At 44.1% G+C, this 15,312-nt stretch overlaps 1 protein-coding gene across 1 annotated transcript; it reads left to right on the forward strand.

The window, feature by feature from the left end:
• The first annotated feature begins 3,724 nt into the window (after window positions 1–3,724).
• Window positions 3,725–10,116, forward strand: FABP7 (fatty acid binding protein 7). Its single transcript, XM_032790655.2, has 4 exons — window positions 3,725–3,952; window positions 4,956–5,128; window positions 5,758–5,859; window positions 9,742–10,116. Exons 1-4 carry the CDS (start codon window positions 3,880–3,882, stop codon window positions 9,790–9,792), a joined length of 399 nt encoding a protein of 132 aa, XP_032646546.1. The 5' UTR covers window positions 3,725–3,879; the 3' UTR covers window positions 9,793–10,116.
• Window positions 10,117–15,312: the final 5,196 nt, after the last annotated feature.

Genomic DNA, 15,312 nt, shown 5'->3' on the forward strand with positions numbered 1-15,312 from the left:
ACTATATCATGTATTCAGCCATGTAGAATGTTTTCACGCACCTTAATTCAAAAGAAAACCCATTATGTGTTTCAACATACAGATCAGAGGATTAAGCAATTCAATTATGGCTGCGTCATTTTCAAAAGGACTAAAATTAAAATGTTCAGATGTGACTAAGTTACATAGGCTCCTAAATCCTATTCACTCTCCATGGGAACTAGGTACTTAAGGACCTTTGAGGCTCTGAGCCTAAGTATGTTTTGAAAATGTTCTATGAAGGCAGTCTCCTGTGCACATATAGCACAAGTTGCAGGATGCTTTGTGGATATACAGACATCCTCACAGCCCAAAGCCTGGCTCCATGAATCCACGGCTCCTGTCTTAATCCATCCCTTGTTTCTGCATCTTTGGTGACTGAGGTACCAATGAGGCACTGATCTTCAGTGGGCTCTTTATGAGTTACATTAATACTACATTAATAATAATCTAAAAATACATTTTCCTCTTTTCAAGTAAGAGTTTGAAAAAAAATCCAGTCATAAAATGTGTGCTAGAAATGCTGCAGAGTGAGAGTCTGGCAGCATGCCCAAGACAAAAGGGAATAGAAAATATGTGTCATGCTCCTGAATGCATCAAAATTTAATCTCAATTGAAAGCATATTTCTTTGTCCCATGATGTCTTATTTAGTCTCATCTTAGGCAGGCTTTGCTATGCTTTAAACAACACGTCAACAGCAGAATTTAAACAGGAAAAATGGAGTAAGTTTTTTGTATAATGGATGTGTTTAGATAATGCAGCCATCACTGTCTTATCAAAGTGCCTTACAACATGTAAAGATACCCAAATAATTAAAAAAATACTACCCACCCAGGATGGTCTGACCCCAACTAGTGAAATGATTCTGTTTTATTGGGGTTATTGTCCTGTTGAGAAGGAAGGAAAGGTAACCAGGTACAGTAACTCCTCACTTCAACATTAATCCAACATTAACATCCTGGTTAATGTTGTTTCATTGTTCTGTTGCTGATCAATTAGGGAACATGCTCATTTAAAGTTGCGTAATGCTCCCTTTTAGTCGTTTGGCAGCCACCTTTGTCCACTGCTTGCAGGAAGAACAGCCCATTGCATCTAGCTACTGGGGGCTTGGAACCAGAGTGGACCAGCAGCTCCGTTATCAGTTCCCCCATCAGCTCCCCACTCCAGGGGTGAAAGTAACTTAAAGGAGTTACCAGTACTCCAGAGTCTTTAGGAGGGGGCGGGGCCTCAACAGGAAAAGGCGTGGCCTCTTCCAGAAGAGGCGGGGTCTTTAAATCCCCAGACTCTTTAAATCACCCCCAGAGCTACCAGCTGCACAGGTGGCTGGGAGCCCCAGAGCTAGGGGTGATTTAAAGGGCTTGGGGCTCCAGCTGCCTTACCGCAGCGCAACCCCAGGCACTTTAAATCATCATCGGAACCTGGGGGGCTCCCAGCTGCCACCCTAGGCTCTGGTGGAGCTTTAAAGGGCCCTGGGCTCCACTGCAGTAGCAGCAGCTGGGAGCCCCATGCCCTTTAAATCACCACTGGAGCCCCAGTGCCGCTACCCCAGGAGTCCAGCAGCTGGACTCTGGTGGTGATTTAAATGGCCCCGGAGGGAGCAGGAGTGGGAGCCCTTTAAATCCTTCAAAAACCACCAACTGGGCAGGATTTTTGCAGTTCCTTCTCAACTGCATGAAACTAGACCCTAGATTGCTGGGGTGGGGGGGAGGACCCAAACACCTATGAAACGTTTAAAGATCTTCACTCAAAACCCATCCCTATAGCTATTGAGAGCAAACACCTTCCACTTTCTAGAGTTCTGAAATTTCTTATATTTCAAATTGCTTTGTGCTGCCTGCCAACCAGTCCTCCTACCCCGCTCCCTCAGCCACTCCCCGCCTGCTGGTCCCCTCTGCCCTGTGCCTCCAGCAGCGCCCTGCCAGCCGGTCCCCCTACCCCGTGCCCCCAGCAGCACCCCACCAGCGGCCGGAGCTCCGTCCCTTTAAATAGCTGCCAGGGTCCTGCTGCCGCCTTCTCAGAGATCCAGCAGCAGGGCTTGGGGACGATTTAAAGGGCTGGGGCTCCAGCCGCTGGCGGGGCGCTGCTGGAGGCGCGGAGCAGGGGGACCGGCTGGCGGGGGGGGGGCGGGGGGGGGGGGGGGGGGGGGGCGTGGGGGGGGAGGCTGCTGGAGGCACGGGGCAGAGGGGACCAGCAGACGGGGCGCTGTTGGAGGCACAGGGTAAGGGGACCAGTTGGCAGGGAAGCACAGGGCAATTTGAAATATAGGAAATTTCAGAACTGCATGTGGGGCAGGAATGGAATGGGTAGGAAGGCAAAGGTGGCTTAAATCCACCTTTGCACTCTGTATATTGGGACTCTGCAGTGAAGACGTACCCGAAGTGTGACAGGCCTGATCAATGACTGACAGAGACTTACCAAATTAGGTATCCTAGCCCCAAGGAGTACGCAGTATTTCAAGTGCCTGAATGTAACACAAATGCCAATCATTTACAAAGAATCTATTTACAGAGAATTCAAACTTATCTCCCCATTTGTTTCCAATCTGTTTATAACTCAATAAAGGTACAAGCTCTTAACCCTGGACAAAGTAGAGGGTCCCCAAGCTTTGCTTCCTTGAATTATAGAATAGCTCATTCTCTCAGTCCTTGAGTTTTCCTGACAAGTTTTAAGGTGTTAGCCCAGGGGGCTCTGGAATCCCTCCAAGTTTTAGGTCTGTCTGACCAGCTGACAGAATCTTGGCTGACAGAACCAGGCTGCTTTATGAGAAACGTACAGGATTAGGTCACCACCTAGTTTCTTGAACAAACAAAAAAGTGCTAAACTGAAATAATTTTAAGATCAGTTTTTAAAAATAGTTTCCAAACGCTGTCAGTTTAGAAGAGGAGATGTTTTCAGGCAGTGACAACGAAGGGGAGTGATTGCTATGTAATTGGGATAGCACTGGCACAATTTCATGTGGGGGATGCACTAGCTAATGCCAAAATGGGCTTGAAAATTTAAGCTCTGATCTTAATACAAAAATTGCCAGATAAAGTGAAATGCAGCCAGAACCCCCTTTTTCGTCCTGCTGTGGGTAGTATTCAGTCAAGCATCTTATTTTGATTTCACTATCTGGTTTTCCTTTTCAAATGGTATCGTCTCTTAACTGGGATGTCTACTGGGGTGTCTTGGTTAAGCAGATTTGGCACACATAATTCTGGCGGTACATGAGTGTGGTCCCTCCCCTTTGTGGAGCCTCTTTGCTGAATCCTTGCCTGCTACACTTCCCTTTATGCCTTGTCATTTGAATGTGTAAGAGAAAAACCCGAGTTTTCTTTGCAAGAGGATAAGACTTCAGTTTCCTTAGTGTCTTTTTAAATTGTCAACAGTTTGGAGTGCAACGGAAGCGAAGCTGAATCTCTTATTGTGCATCTTTTGAGGCTGAAATTGCTCTTGCCAAGTTTTCAAGTAGGACTTGAAAGACGCCCTCTCTCTCTCTCTCTCCCACTCCGCTCCTCCAGCAGCAGGAGGGTCCTCCCCGTCCCCCTCCTAGGCAGGAGAGGGCCAGGGTAAAGGGTGGGCGGCACAAGACTGGCTCTGCTGACCCAGTGGCCTGATCCAATCACAAGGAGGACTGAAACCCTTCAGCCCCTCCTCGCCTTTACTTCAAAGGAAGAGGGAGAGGGCGGGGGGAAGGGGGCGAGGGTTGTAATTTAGGTCCTTTCTTCTTTGCCCGCCTCTTCTCCGAGTCCCAATAAGAAGGGAGCTGAGCTGTAGTTGATGCGGAGGAGATTCTCTTAGGTGTAAAATCCCAACAGGACTGGACACAGCCTCCCACCTGCCAGCTTCATTCCAACTGTCTAACCCTTCCTGCGGCCACAATGGTTGAAGCATTCTGTGCTACCTGGAAGCTGACTGACAGCCAGAATTTTGATGAATACATGAAGGCGCTGGGTAGGTAAAAGGAGCTACTGCTAATCACCCATTGGGCTGCTGAAATTAGTCCTGAACTTTTGATGATGTTTTCCAGCCGGGGCGGCGCCAGGCTCCAGCACGCCAAGTGCGTGCTTGGGGCGGCATGCCGCGGGGGGCGCTCTGCCGGTCGCCGGGAGGGCTGCAGGCGGCTGCGGTGGACCTCCCGCTGGCGTGCCTGCCGAAGGTCCGCTGGTCCTGCGGCTCCGGTGACCGGCAGGGCGCCCTCCGCGGCGTGCCGCCGTGCTTGGGGCGGCGAAATGGCTAGAGGCGTCCCTGTTTCCAGCACAGATAGGCTGGAGAGTGATCGTGGGATTGGGGATTTTGCATTGTATTAAAGCATCTGAGTGATTTCTGAGTAGAACCAAAAAAAGAATCATTGTCTAGCTGAGCTGAATGTTGCTGCAGAGAATCTGAGTGTGGAAGTGCCGTGGCTTTGCCTGCTCTGTTATTTCCATCAGTGTTTCATTCTTTATCAAAGTTAATGTGATATAGATATAATTTGCACGGTGGGTTGTAAGGGGGGGAGAGGGCGGGGGAACAGAGTGGTAATGCATTGAGCTTGTTTTTAAAACTTTATTTTAGGAAAGGACAATGAGATCAACTGAATCAACAAAAGTTGCTTGCAAATAAACAGGTCCCTCTCATTATACTGGAATGATAAAGATTGCCATCTAAATAAGCAAAAAGTAACTGTCACTATTCAGTGACAAGAGGCTGAGGTACTACACTGTTGACCTAAGGGGTCATTGTTGCAATATATTGTGTTTCTTAAGTGGGTACCTGAGAACTCAGAGGTATATACAGCGAGCTAGAGTGTAGGAAAGTGGATAGATGAGGTATGGATGACTGGGAAGAGGAGTGTGAAGTGTAGTGTGATAGTGAAAGGAGCAGAACAGGATAGTAGGTTTTACCTCATTGTTTGGCAAACGAGGTGTAAAAGAAATCAGGGTCTGATGGATTTTTTTTTCATTTGGCGGGTTAGGAGTGGGCTTTGCTACGCGGCAGGTAGGGAACGTCACTAAGCCCACAGTGATAATCAGTAATGAAGGGGACAAAGTAGTGATCAGGACCCAGAGCACTTTCAAGAACACTGAAATCAGCTTCAAGCTTGGAGAAGAGTTTGAGGAAACTACCCCAGATGACAGAAACTGCAAAGTAAGTGAACACCCTCTCAGAGTGCAGCATTTGAAAAGTCTTATCTTTGGGAGGGGGAGGGACTAGGGAGAATGATTCAACTTTGCTACAGTTAGTTTAGTTTTGTAGCACAGAAAGGGAGTATAAGGAAAGACAAGACCGCATCTTACTCATTTAGAGACACAAAGTCATGTCTGGATGTTATGACATATGTTTTGGCCTTCCAGTATGAAGGAATTCTGCTAGATGCCCCATCCATATTTTTGTACTAGTCCCTTTAATCCAAAAATCAGTTTAGGAGACATCATTGTCAACTGAAATGAGGAAGTACATCCTCCTTGAACTTTGGGGGCTTTAAAAAGTTGCTACATCAGAGCAAATGTGAAATTATCATTTAAATGTCACTGGGACACACAAAGCAGGATTTATTTAATCCTTTTTGTACATGAATCAAATGGACTTTTCATTTTAAACAAGAAGGGTTCATGGGTTTGGATTTAAAATGCCTAAAACTAGTTTTTTATGCCAGGTTTGAGTAAGTTTGTTGAAGAGAAACTAGTAGAGGCTATTGAATACATTCCCTAGAAATCTGAATAGTATCTGCTACTGTTTTAAATTAATCCTTCTCTTTATATATTTTGATATCACAGTCAGTTGTGACCCTGGATGGAGACAAACTAGTTCATGTACAGAAATGGGATGGCAAAGAGACAAATTTTGTTAGAGAAATTAAGGATGGCAAAATGGTAATGGTAAGTAAAATGATCACTGAGCTCACATGTATCAGATTAACTATTTGTTTAGATCTATCGAGAATATGCTATTTTTATTTAAAATCTAGAGCTAGTTATCCGTAAAGCTGGTTGAGAATTTTTAAAAGTTCACATACACATATATATATATATATTACTGCTTTGAATCTGTTTATAGACAATGGAAAATTTTCAGCATTTTTCAGCCAGCTCTTGTTAATGGTCTTCAGAGAGTATCAATGACATTTTAAACTCCTGAGCGGAGGGGAGTTAAATACAGCATTGTACTAATCCCAAAAGAAACAAAATACACTTCTGGAACTGCAAAAATATGAACTATTTGATTAAATGTGCATTAATCCATTTTAGACAGGTGGTACTTTAGATCACTAAAATAAAATTGTCTTATACTTCCATGTGCAACTAGTTACTTAGAATAAGTATTTCTCTGGGGTAATATATCTTGAGGATTTTTGCATTTAATAATGAATGGAGTATTCCTGCTTAGATTATTTTTCAAAATGATGACCCAGAGAAGAGGTTCATGTAAAGAGTAATCTTTTAGGCTTTTAACCCACCTACCTCCAGTGATGCTTTGGGAACAGGATTATAATGTTGTGGCAGTCAGGGCTGTTCTTACCCATACACAAACTATGCAGCTGCGTAGAGCACAGGAAATTTGGGGCACCAAATTGCCCCAGATTTCTTGGTGCCCTATGCAGTTGCTTGCTGCTCCAATGGCCAGCCCGATCCAGCCAGGAAAGCTGCCCCCATCCCACCCCATGCCCACTCCAACTCTTCCCCATAGCCCCCGTCCCTGCTCCACCCCCAGCTGCGCCCCCATTCCACCCCTTCCTTTGAGCTATGGGATAGGAGACTGCAGTAGGGGTCAGGTGTGCCCTGCAGTCACCGGGCGGCAGGAAGGCTGCAGACGGCCCTGGTGGCAGTGATTCTAAAGCTATGGCTGAAAAGTGCACACGTTCTAAACCCTTATAACACTGGGAAGAAGGGCATTTGGAAATGTAGCCTCTGGGCTGAAATTTCTCATGTTTGTTCTTGGCACGAAAAAGAAGTGTACTCAGCTACTTTACTTTCTGTTACCTGGCCATTGGAGAATCAGTCTTTAACTCTTGTTTTTGTTCAGATACTCTCTCTCTCTTTTCGTGTGTGGAGAATTCCAAATAGTTTAAACTTAAAAGTGCAGACACAATATATAGTTGGTCAATGAGAAATGTGTGTTCTTTTGTTTGTTTGTTATAAAGCAAGTAACGATGGTATTTGCCCACGTGCAGCCAACTATCGTATAAGAAATCTGAACAGGAATCTGGGATGCAAAATTGCAGATATGCAAACAGCTATCCCTTCGGCCAGTGGGAGCGGGCAGCAAGAAGGGCCACGTTTAATATCTAAGGCATTCCTTTTCAACAATATAACCAAACCAGCTCAAGGCCTCACCCAGTAACCTGGGAAAATTTCACTGTACCCGATTGGCACCTCCAAGAGGCAATATATTGGGAGTTCCATACATTAGAATTACCAGCCATATTCAGTGGTTACATATACAATCAGTGGACATGGTACATTTATTTGAACACTTGATTCCCTTTACATATACCCCCTACATATAATAAGTATTGCATATGAAGATTTGAAACATACACATAGTGCATTGCACATTGTGATATGGGATCAGTGGGGTTTTTGTCTGTTTGTTTTTGTTTTAATGAAATTGTTAATATAGGTTTAATGTTATTGCTGAGAGTTTAAATGCACAAAAGTTAGGAAATTCTGTTTTTGGTTCCCAGACATCCTTTATTTTGGTCCCCTTTCTGATCTAGTGTATCATGAGTTACTCTCTATTGAAAACAGCAATAAGAGAGGTATGGTTGCTGTGGGAACCACAACTCTGAATTTTTTCATTCAATATTAAGGGTGCACGATCATGTTTTGTTTACTTTTATATGATTTACAGCCACTAGAACAGTGGCTCTCAAACCTTTTTTTACTGGTGACTGCTTTCACAAATATCAGAGGGGTAGCCGTGTTAGTCTGGATGTGTAAAAGCAGCAAAGAATCCTGTGGTACCTTATAGACTAACAAACGTTTGGAGCATGAGCTTTCGTGGTGAATACCCACTTCATCAGATGCATGTAGTGGAAATTTCCAGGGGCAGGTATATATATGCAAGCAAGCTAGAGAAAACGAGGTTAGTTCAATCAGGAGGATGAGGCCCTGTTCTAGCAGTTGAGGTGTGAAAACCAAGGGAAGAGAACTGGTTTTGTAGTGGCAAGCCATTCACAGTTTTTGTTTATAATCTGAGCTGATGGTGTCAAATTTGCAGATGAACTGAAGCTCAGCAGTTTCTCTTTGAGAGTCTGGTCCTGAATTTTTTTGTTGTACCACCATCAACATCAGCCTGGACCAATCTACACGGGAGGTCCACTTCCTTAGACACCACGGTGCAAATAAGTGAATGTCACATTAACACCACCCTATACTGAAAAACCTACCGACGCCTATGCCTACCTTCATGCCTCCAGCTTCCATCTCGGGCACACCACACGATCCATTGTCTACAGCCAAGCACTGAGGTACAACCGCATCTGCTCTAACCCCTCAGACAAGGACCACACCTACAAAATCTCCACAAGCATTCTCAAAACTACAATACCCGCACATGAGAAATAAGGAAACAATCAACAGAGCCAGACGTTTACCCGAAGCCTCTACTGCCAAGACAAACCCAAGAAAGAAACCAACAGGACCCACTGGCCATCACATACAGCCCCCAGCTAAAACCCTCCAACGCATCATCAGGATCTACAACCCGTCTGGACAATGATCCCATACTTTCACAGGCCTGGGTGGCGTCAGTCCTTGCCCACAGACAACCTGCCAACCTGAAACATATTCTCACCAGCAACTATACACCGCACCATATAACTCTAGCTCAGGAACCATTCCATGCAACAACCTCGATGCCAACTCTGCCCACATATCTACAATCAGCGACACCATCATAGGACCTAACCAGAACAGCCACACCATCACCAGTTCATCCACCTGCACGTCCACCAATGAATATACGCCATCAATATGCCAGGCAATGCCCCTCTGCTATGTTACATTGGCCAAACTGGACAGTCTCTACGGAAAAGGATAAATGGACACAAATCAGATATTAGGAATGGCAATATACAAAAACCTGTAGGAGAACACTTCAACCTCCCTGGCCACACTATAGCAGACCTTAAGGTGGCCATCCTGCAGCAAAAAAACTTCAGGACCAGACTTTCAAAGAGAAACTGCTGAGCTTCAATTCATCTGCAAATTTGACACCATCAGCTCAGGATTAAACAAAGACTGAATGACTTGCCAACTACAAACCAGTTCTCTCCCTTGGTTTTTCACACTCAACTGCTAGAACAGGCCTATCCTCCCTGATTGAACTAAACCTCGTTATCTCTAGCTTGCTTGCATATATATACCTGCCCCTGGAAATTTCCACTACATGCACCTGACGAAGTGGGTATTCACCCACGAAAGCTCATGCTCCAAAACATCTGTTAGTCTATAAGGTGCCACAGGATTCTTTGCCGCTTTGACAAAGCAAGCCTCTGAGTGCGACCCCCCCGATAATTTAAAAACACTTTTTTATATATTTAACACTATTATAAATGCTGGAGGCAAAGCAGGGTTTGGGGTGGAGGTTGACAGCTTGCGACCCCCTCATGTAATAACCTCGCAACCCCTGGAGGGGTCCCATCCCCAGTTTGAGAACCCTTGCACTAGAACAACCTCTTTAGATTGAGCAATATGTAGAAAATGGTTATGAAACATGGTATGGTGTTTTAACTTCTCTATTTCTTTTCCAACTTGCAGACTCTCACCTTTGGTGATGTGGTTGCTGTTCGCCATTATGAGAAAGCATAGAACCTACCTGTCCCCTGTCCAGGTGTTACTCCTGCTGGATGCATTTAACTGCTATCCACAACTGAACGTAGCTAAGTGACGTGAACATTACTGGCATGAAAGGTTAATGAAGAGCTTGTGGGTTGTTGGTTTTTTATTTTTACTTTATACCATCAAACTGGTAAACTCTTGGTCTGTAAAATATAACAGATAGAACTTTGCATTAAATCTCTGAAACACTTGTCTTTGTTTTTTACAGTAAATGGAACATATTTGACATGTTATGGAATGCAATTCAAACTTAAAATTAAAATGTTTTTAAACCCATGCTGGTTTTGCATTTAATGGACTAGTGTTTCAGTGCTTTGGGGGAGGTGCTATGAAAAACATTTCCTAAATGGGGTTAATACTGCAACGAGGGGTGATGGCAAGATGCTACAGTAGGCTAGGCTATATGGGGTGACTTTGGTCAAACAGGAACCCAGGTGTGACTTCATTCCAATTTAATGGCTTCTCTTTGCTTGAGAAACTCAGGAGCAGCATCTTTGTAGTGCTGTAGTAGGGGCAGAGAGGTGAGAGGAAACATGGGTACTACCTCCCTGGCTCAAACCACTGACAGTTCCCTTCCTTTCTGATAATAATAATCTTTACTTACAGCCTGATCCAAAACTCACTGACGTCAAGGAGAACACTTCCACTGACTTCAGTGGGCTTTGAATCAATCTTTTACTATTTTGTGTTTGTGTTTTAATGTGGCTAATGGAGGAAGTGGGTGAGAGTTCTATGATCTTCAGTGCAGAGAGAAATAAATCAGACAAAAGGCAGAAATGCTCCATAGATTGGGGTGGGAGGGCAGTAGGAATGTAGCAGGCCCTCATCAACCTCAGGGTTATAGCTTGCTTTCCTAGGGATCCTCAGATGCCACAGGGTAGGAAGCCTTGCTCCTTGAGGGGAGCTCCATGATGTGAACCTCTTCCTGGAGTCCCTTCTTGTACGTTTTATCACGATAGTGCATTATGGACCTTAATTTGTGTGGAGGGGCAGTAATCTCTTCTAAGAGCAGTATTGCATTTTACAGAAATCAAAATTGTATTAATTAAACATCTTAAAAGCAGAATTGGTGTGAACTGGCTCTATACCCCAGTTTTCTGAGCCAAATAAAACCAAAAAGAGTTACATGGCATCATATATGTAACTAAGAGGAAAAGATGTAAAGAGAATCCCCCTTCTGTTAGGGCGTTGCATCCAGGGGCCATATCTGCTTTTGGTTGATTAAGACTTTTTTTTAACAGTGACACAGTTGTGACATTTAACCAGTGGGCCACATTGAGGATGCTGCAAAGGCATATGGCCAGAGAGGTGCTTCAGGAGGGGAGTTGCACCTGAGCTCCCAGACCAGATGCTGGACCATGGTAGCTGGTGTGGTGGAAGTAGTTCTGGTTTCTCCCCATCATAGGTGGCTCTCTTTCATATGGACACTGAGGGAGGACTAGTGCTTGGTCTCAGAGACTGCAACTATGGCTGGTCCTTCTGTGCAGGGAGCACAAGAGCACCTCATTTGATAAGGGTCTAGGCACAAGTTGGCCCTAAAAAAGACATGAATACAAGGTCATGTTTTCTAATATCTTAACTTATACAGGGAGGTGCTCTCTGAAGGGACTGTTAACACAGTATTACTATTAACATTGTAAATCTAGGTGCAGAGGAGAAAGCCCCCTTAATTCTGAACCATCATGAATCACTTTAAAAACTGGGGGCCTGACCTACAGAGGTGCAGAGCTCCTACATCTGCGATGGACTTCAGTTAGAGTTTTGAATGTCCCTTAGGAACGTCAGCCTCAGCAGTCTTTTCATAAGCATAATGCACTAGCACCATGTTCTAACAAAGTAATCTTTTAGGCCAACAGGAATGAAAAAGTAGTATTCGTTTTTGTGGCTTGTGGAACTAGATTCTGATTTGCTTCCGCCTCTGTTGTCCATGTGTGCAGCTATAAAGAGCCTCTTTTCTGCACTACAGAGCTTGCATTGGTTGATTTAAACCTCAGTTTCAGTGTAATAATGCAGATTATGTCTGTCATCCATCAGTATGGCTCACATCACAGCTGTCTTCTTATGTATGCAAACCACATGATCTCCTTTCCCACCCATCCCTTTCCCAGAGAATTGAGAGCAGATGCTTTTGCTTCATCTCCATGGAAAGAAGTCATGATTCTCTACTAGTGGCATTAATATCCATGACAACTGATTTATAGTGTCACGAAGTAAAAGAATAAAGTCTTTATTACTGGTGCAGAAAGGAATGAGGTGATGGATAGAAAAGGCTCTGGAGCACACATAAGGCCTGAATGGTAAATATTTAACAAGGGAACTCTCCATCCCTTCTGTTGGTTACTCTCCTTATATGCATTACAAACACCTTTAAACAAAGGCAACTCCCCTTCCCTCCTTCACTTCATACCTTGTATGCATATGTTTTACATGTAACAGCTACCCAATACAACTTTACTGATGGAGGCGTTTGCCATCTCAAAGGCAAACAAATACTTTGAATGGCAAAGGAAACTAGAGCTAGGAGAAGTGACATTTGTGAAATGCCTGTGGGGTTATTGGGAGTGGGGAAGGGAAAGGAGAAAAGTCAGACATGAGGGACTTGCAACTGTGAATGGATGTAAATATTTCACGATATAGTTAGGGAAACCATAGTAATGCAAATCACTGAAAAATACACAGAAAGAAAAATACATTCACTGGATGGAGAGTAACTGAACGTTTAGATAACCAAGACAGAGAGGGCCTAGAGGTGGAAAGCATAAGTCTCCTGATTTTCTGTTATTACAATATCACTGGGTTAGCTAACCTTGGAACTTCACATTCTCCCTTATGGAAAACAATCTTAACCTCTCTATAAATGGCATCACAGCCCTCCTGTAGTATGAACAGATAGGCATTTGTATTCACTCACTCCTTATCTTATGTCATGAATACACATCTCAACTCTCATATCTTATTAGGTTTTAGCTTAATTTTAGTATTTCTATAATTACTGGTGTTTTATTCATTCTAGAATGTAAGATGATTCAGACTATTCTTTCCAAGGCATATTAAGATTTAGAATTAAAACTGCTATACTACATTACCAAAAGATTAGTCCTTTGGCCATAACTCTGCTTTGGGAAATGGAGCAATGCAAAACTGGGTCCCAATTCTGCAGACATTTAGGCCCTGATCTTGCAAGTTCATACATGCAAGTTCATACATCATTATGAGTTGTATTAACAGGAGTCAAGTATCAGAGGGGTAGCCATATTAGTCTGGATCTGTAAAAAGTGACAAAGAGTCCTGTGGCACTTTATAGACTAACAGACATATTGGAGCATAAGCTTTTGTGTGTGAATACGCATGCATCTGATGAAGTGGGTGTTCACTCACAAAAGCTTATGCTCCAATACGTCTGTTAGGGTACATCTAAACTACCCGCCGGATTGGCGGGTAGCGATCAATCTAATGGGGATTGATTTATCGCGTGTAGTGTAGACGCGATAAATCAGTTCCCGATCGCTCTCCTGTCAACTGCTGAACTCCAGCTTGGTGAGAGGCAGAAGCAGAGTTGACGGGAGAGCCGCAGCAGACCGCGAGGACGCGAACTAAGTCATTTTAATTTGATCTAAGATACGTTGACTTCAGCTACGCTATTCTTGTAGCTGAAGTTGAGTATCCTAGATCGATTCCCCCCACCCCCCCAGTGTAGACCAGGCCTTAGTGTATAAGGTGCCACAGGACTCTTTGTCACTATCAACAGAAGTGTTGTAAGTATGACACAGGAGGTAACTACCCTGCTCTACTCAGCATTGGTGAGGCCTCAGCTGGACAACTGTGTCCAGTTCAGAGTGCCACACTCTCGAAAGGATGTGGGCAAATTGGAGAGTCCAGATGATAGCAACAAAATTGAGAAAAGGTTTAGAAAATCTGACCTTTGAGGAAAAGTGCAAAAAACTGTGCATGTTTAGTCTTGAGGAAGCTGGGGGGGAACCTGATAAGTCTTCAAATATGTTGAGGGCTTTAAAAAGAGGACTGTGATCATTTGTTCTCCATGACCACTGAAGGTAGGAAAGAAGTAACGGACTTAATCTACAGTGAGAGATTTAGGTTAGATATTAGGAAAAGCTTTCTAATTAACAGCGTAGTTAAACTCTGGAATAGACCTCCAAGGAAGGTTGTGAAATCACCATTGTAACCTGGGGTTCTTTCAACCCAAAGGGAGGTGGTGTCAGGAAATAAATTAGGGGAGACACAGCTGTCTGATCAGTAGATGGCTGGCACAAACAGGACAACACAAAAGTGCTTTCACTTAAAGCTAAACTTTACTTAGTCTCAAGCACTTACACACATCCGCAACAGGTTAGTAAAACACTCCCAACCCTCGATAATTACCAAAGCTGAGTGTGGCTCTCGAGTGGCACAGCAGCAGCCCATCTGCGGTGGGGAACACAGGATGCATCCAGAGGGAGAGTCCCTGAAAAGCCCCTTCTGAGAAGTCCCACTACCTCAAACTTTTGCCCCTTATTTATACATTAGTAATACAATGATATATCCCTTAAAGAAAACTTGCTAAGCAAGCAGTTTTTAAAGGTCAAGCAAGAGGTTTCCTTATGATCGTTAATTAACAAGATATGGATTTTTTTTCAGTGTCCATACCTTGGGACCCTGACAGACACATTCCTCAGGGTACATTATAGACAAGCTTCCTGTTTTCTAAAATACATATATCAGCAATTTCAACATTCTTAGCAGTAAGGACGCAGGGTCAGGCTGCCCTGTCTGTGGCACCCAAAACCGCCTCCCCTCCTGCCTGAGTTATGCTAAGGCTCCTGCATGCTCACACATCTGCCTGCTGACTTGACTACTTTTAGCAATAAGCCAAATTGCTCTCAGGCACTTTACTGGTTTGCCAAAATCTCCCCGTACAGCCATCACTGGAGGTTATTTAAGAACAGGTTGGACAAACACCTGTCACGGAGGGTCTAGGTTTATTTGGTCCTGCCTCAGCACAGGAGGCTGGACTTGATGATTACTCAGGCTCCCTTCTAGCCCTGCATTTGTATGATTCTATGAGGTGTAGAGGGACACCTGTGCAGGATCTGAGGCCCTCTATGCACACATGGAACTTTGCTCATGGGAGCACTCCCATGGAGCAAATAGAGCAAAGTTACACTTGTACCTAAGTGTTTGCAGAATTGGGCCCTTTGTTTGTAGCTGGAACCTAGACTGTAAGGCCCAAATTCTGTCTATTACACTGCTAATAATATTACTTGCTGTTGTATAGCACTTTTCATCCACAGATCTCAAGCCACTTTACAAAGGAATGTATCATTAGCCCTATTTCACAGATGGAGAAACTGAGGCACTGAGTCAAAATGACTTGTCTAAAGCCTCCAGGTGAGAGGCAGACTCAGGAACAAGAACACAACTCTCCTGACTTGCAATGCAGTGCGACCATGTGCTTCTTTCTAAGGCATCTGTAATCTTATTCTGTACCTCAGA

This window comes from Chelonoidis abingdonii, chromosome 3 (assembly GCF_003597395.2).
Source record: "Chelonoidis abingdonii isolate Lonesome George chromosome 3, CheloAbing_2.0, whole genome shotgun sequence".
In the NCBI taxonomy this organism is placed as follows: Eukaryota; Metazoa; Chordata; order Testudines; family Testudinidae; genus Chelonoidis; species Chelonoidis abingdonii.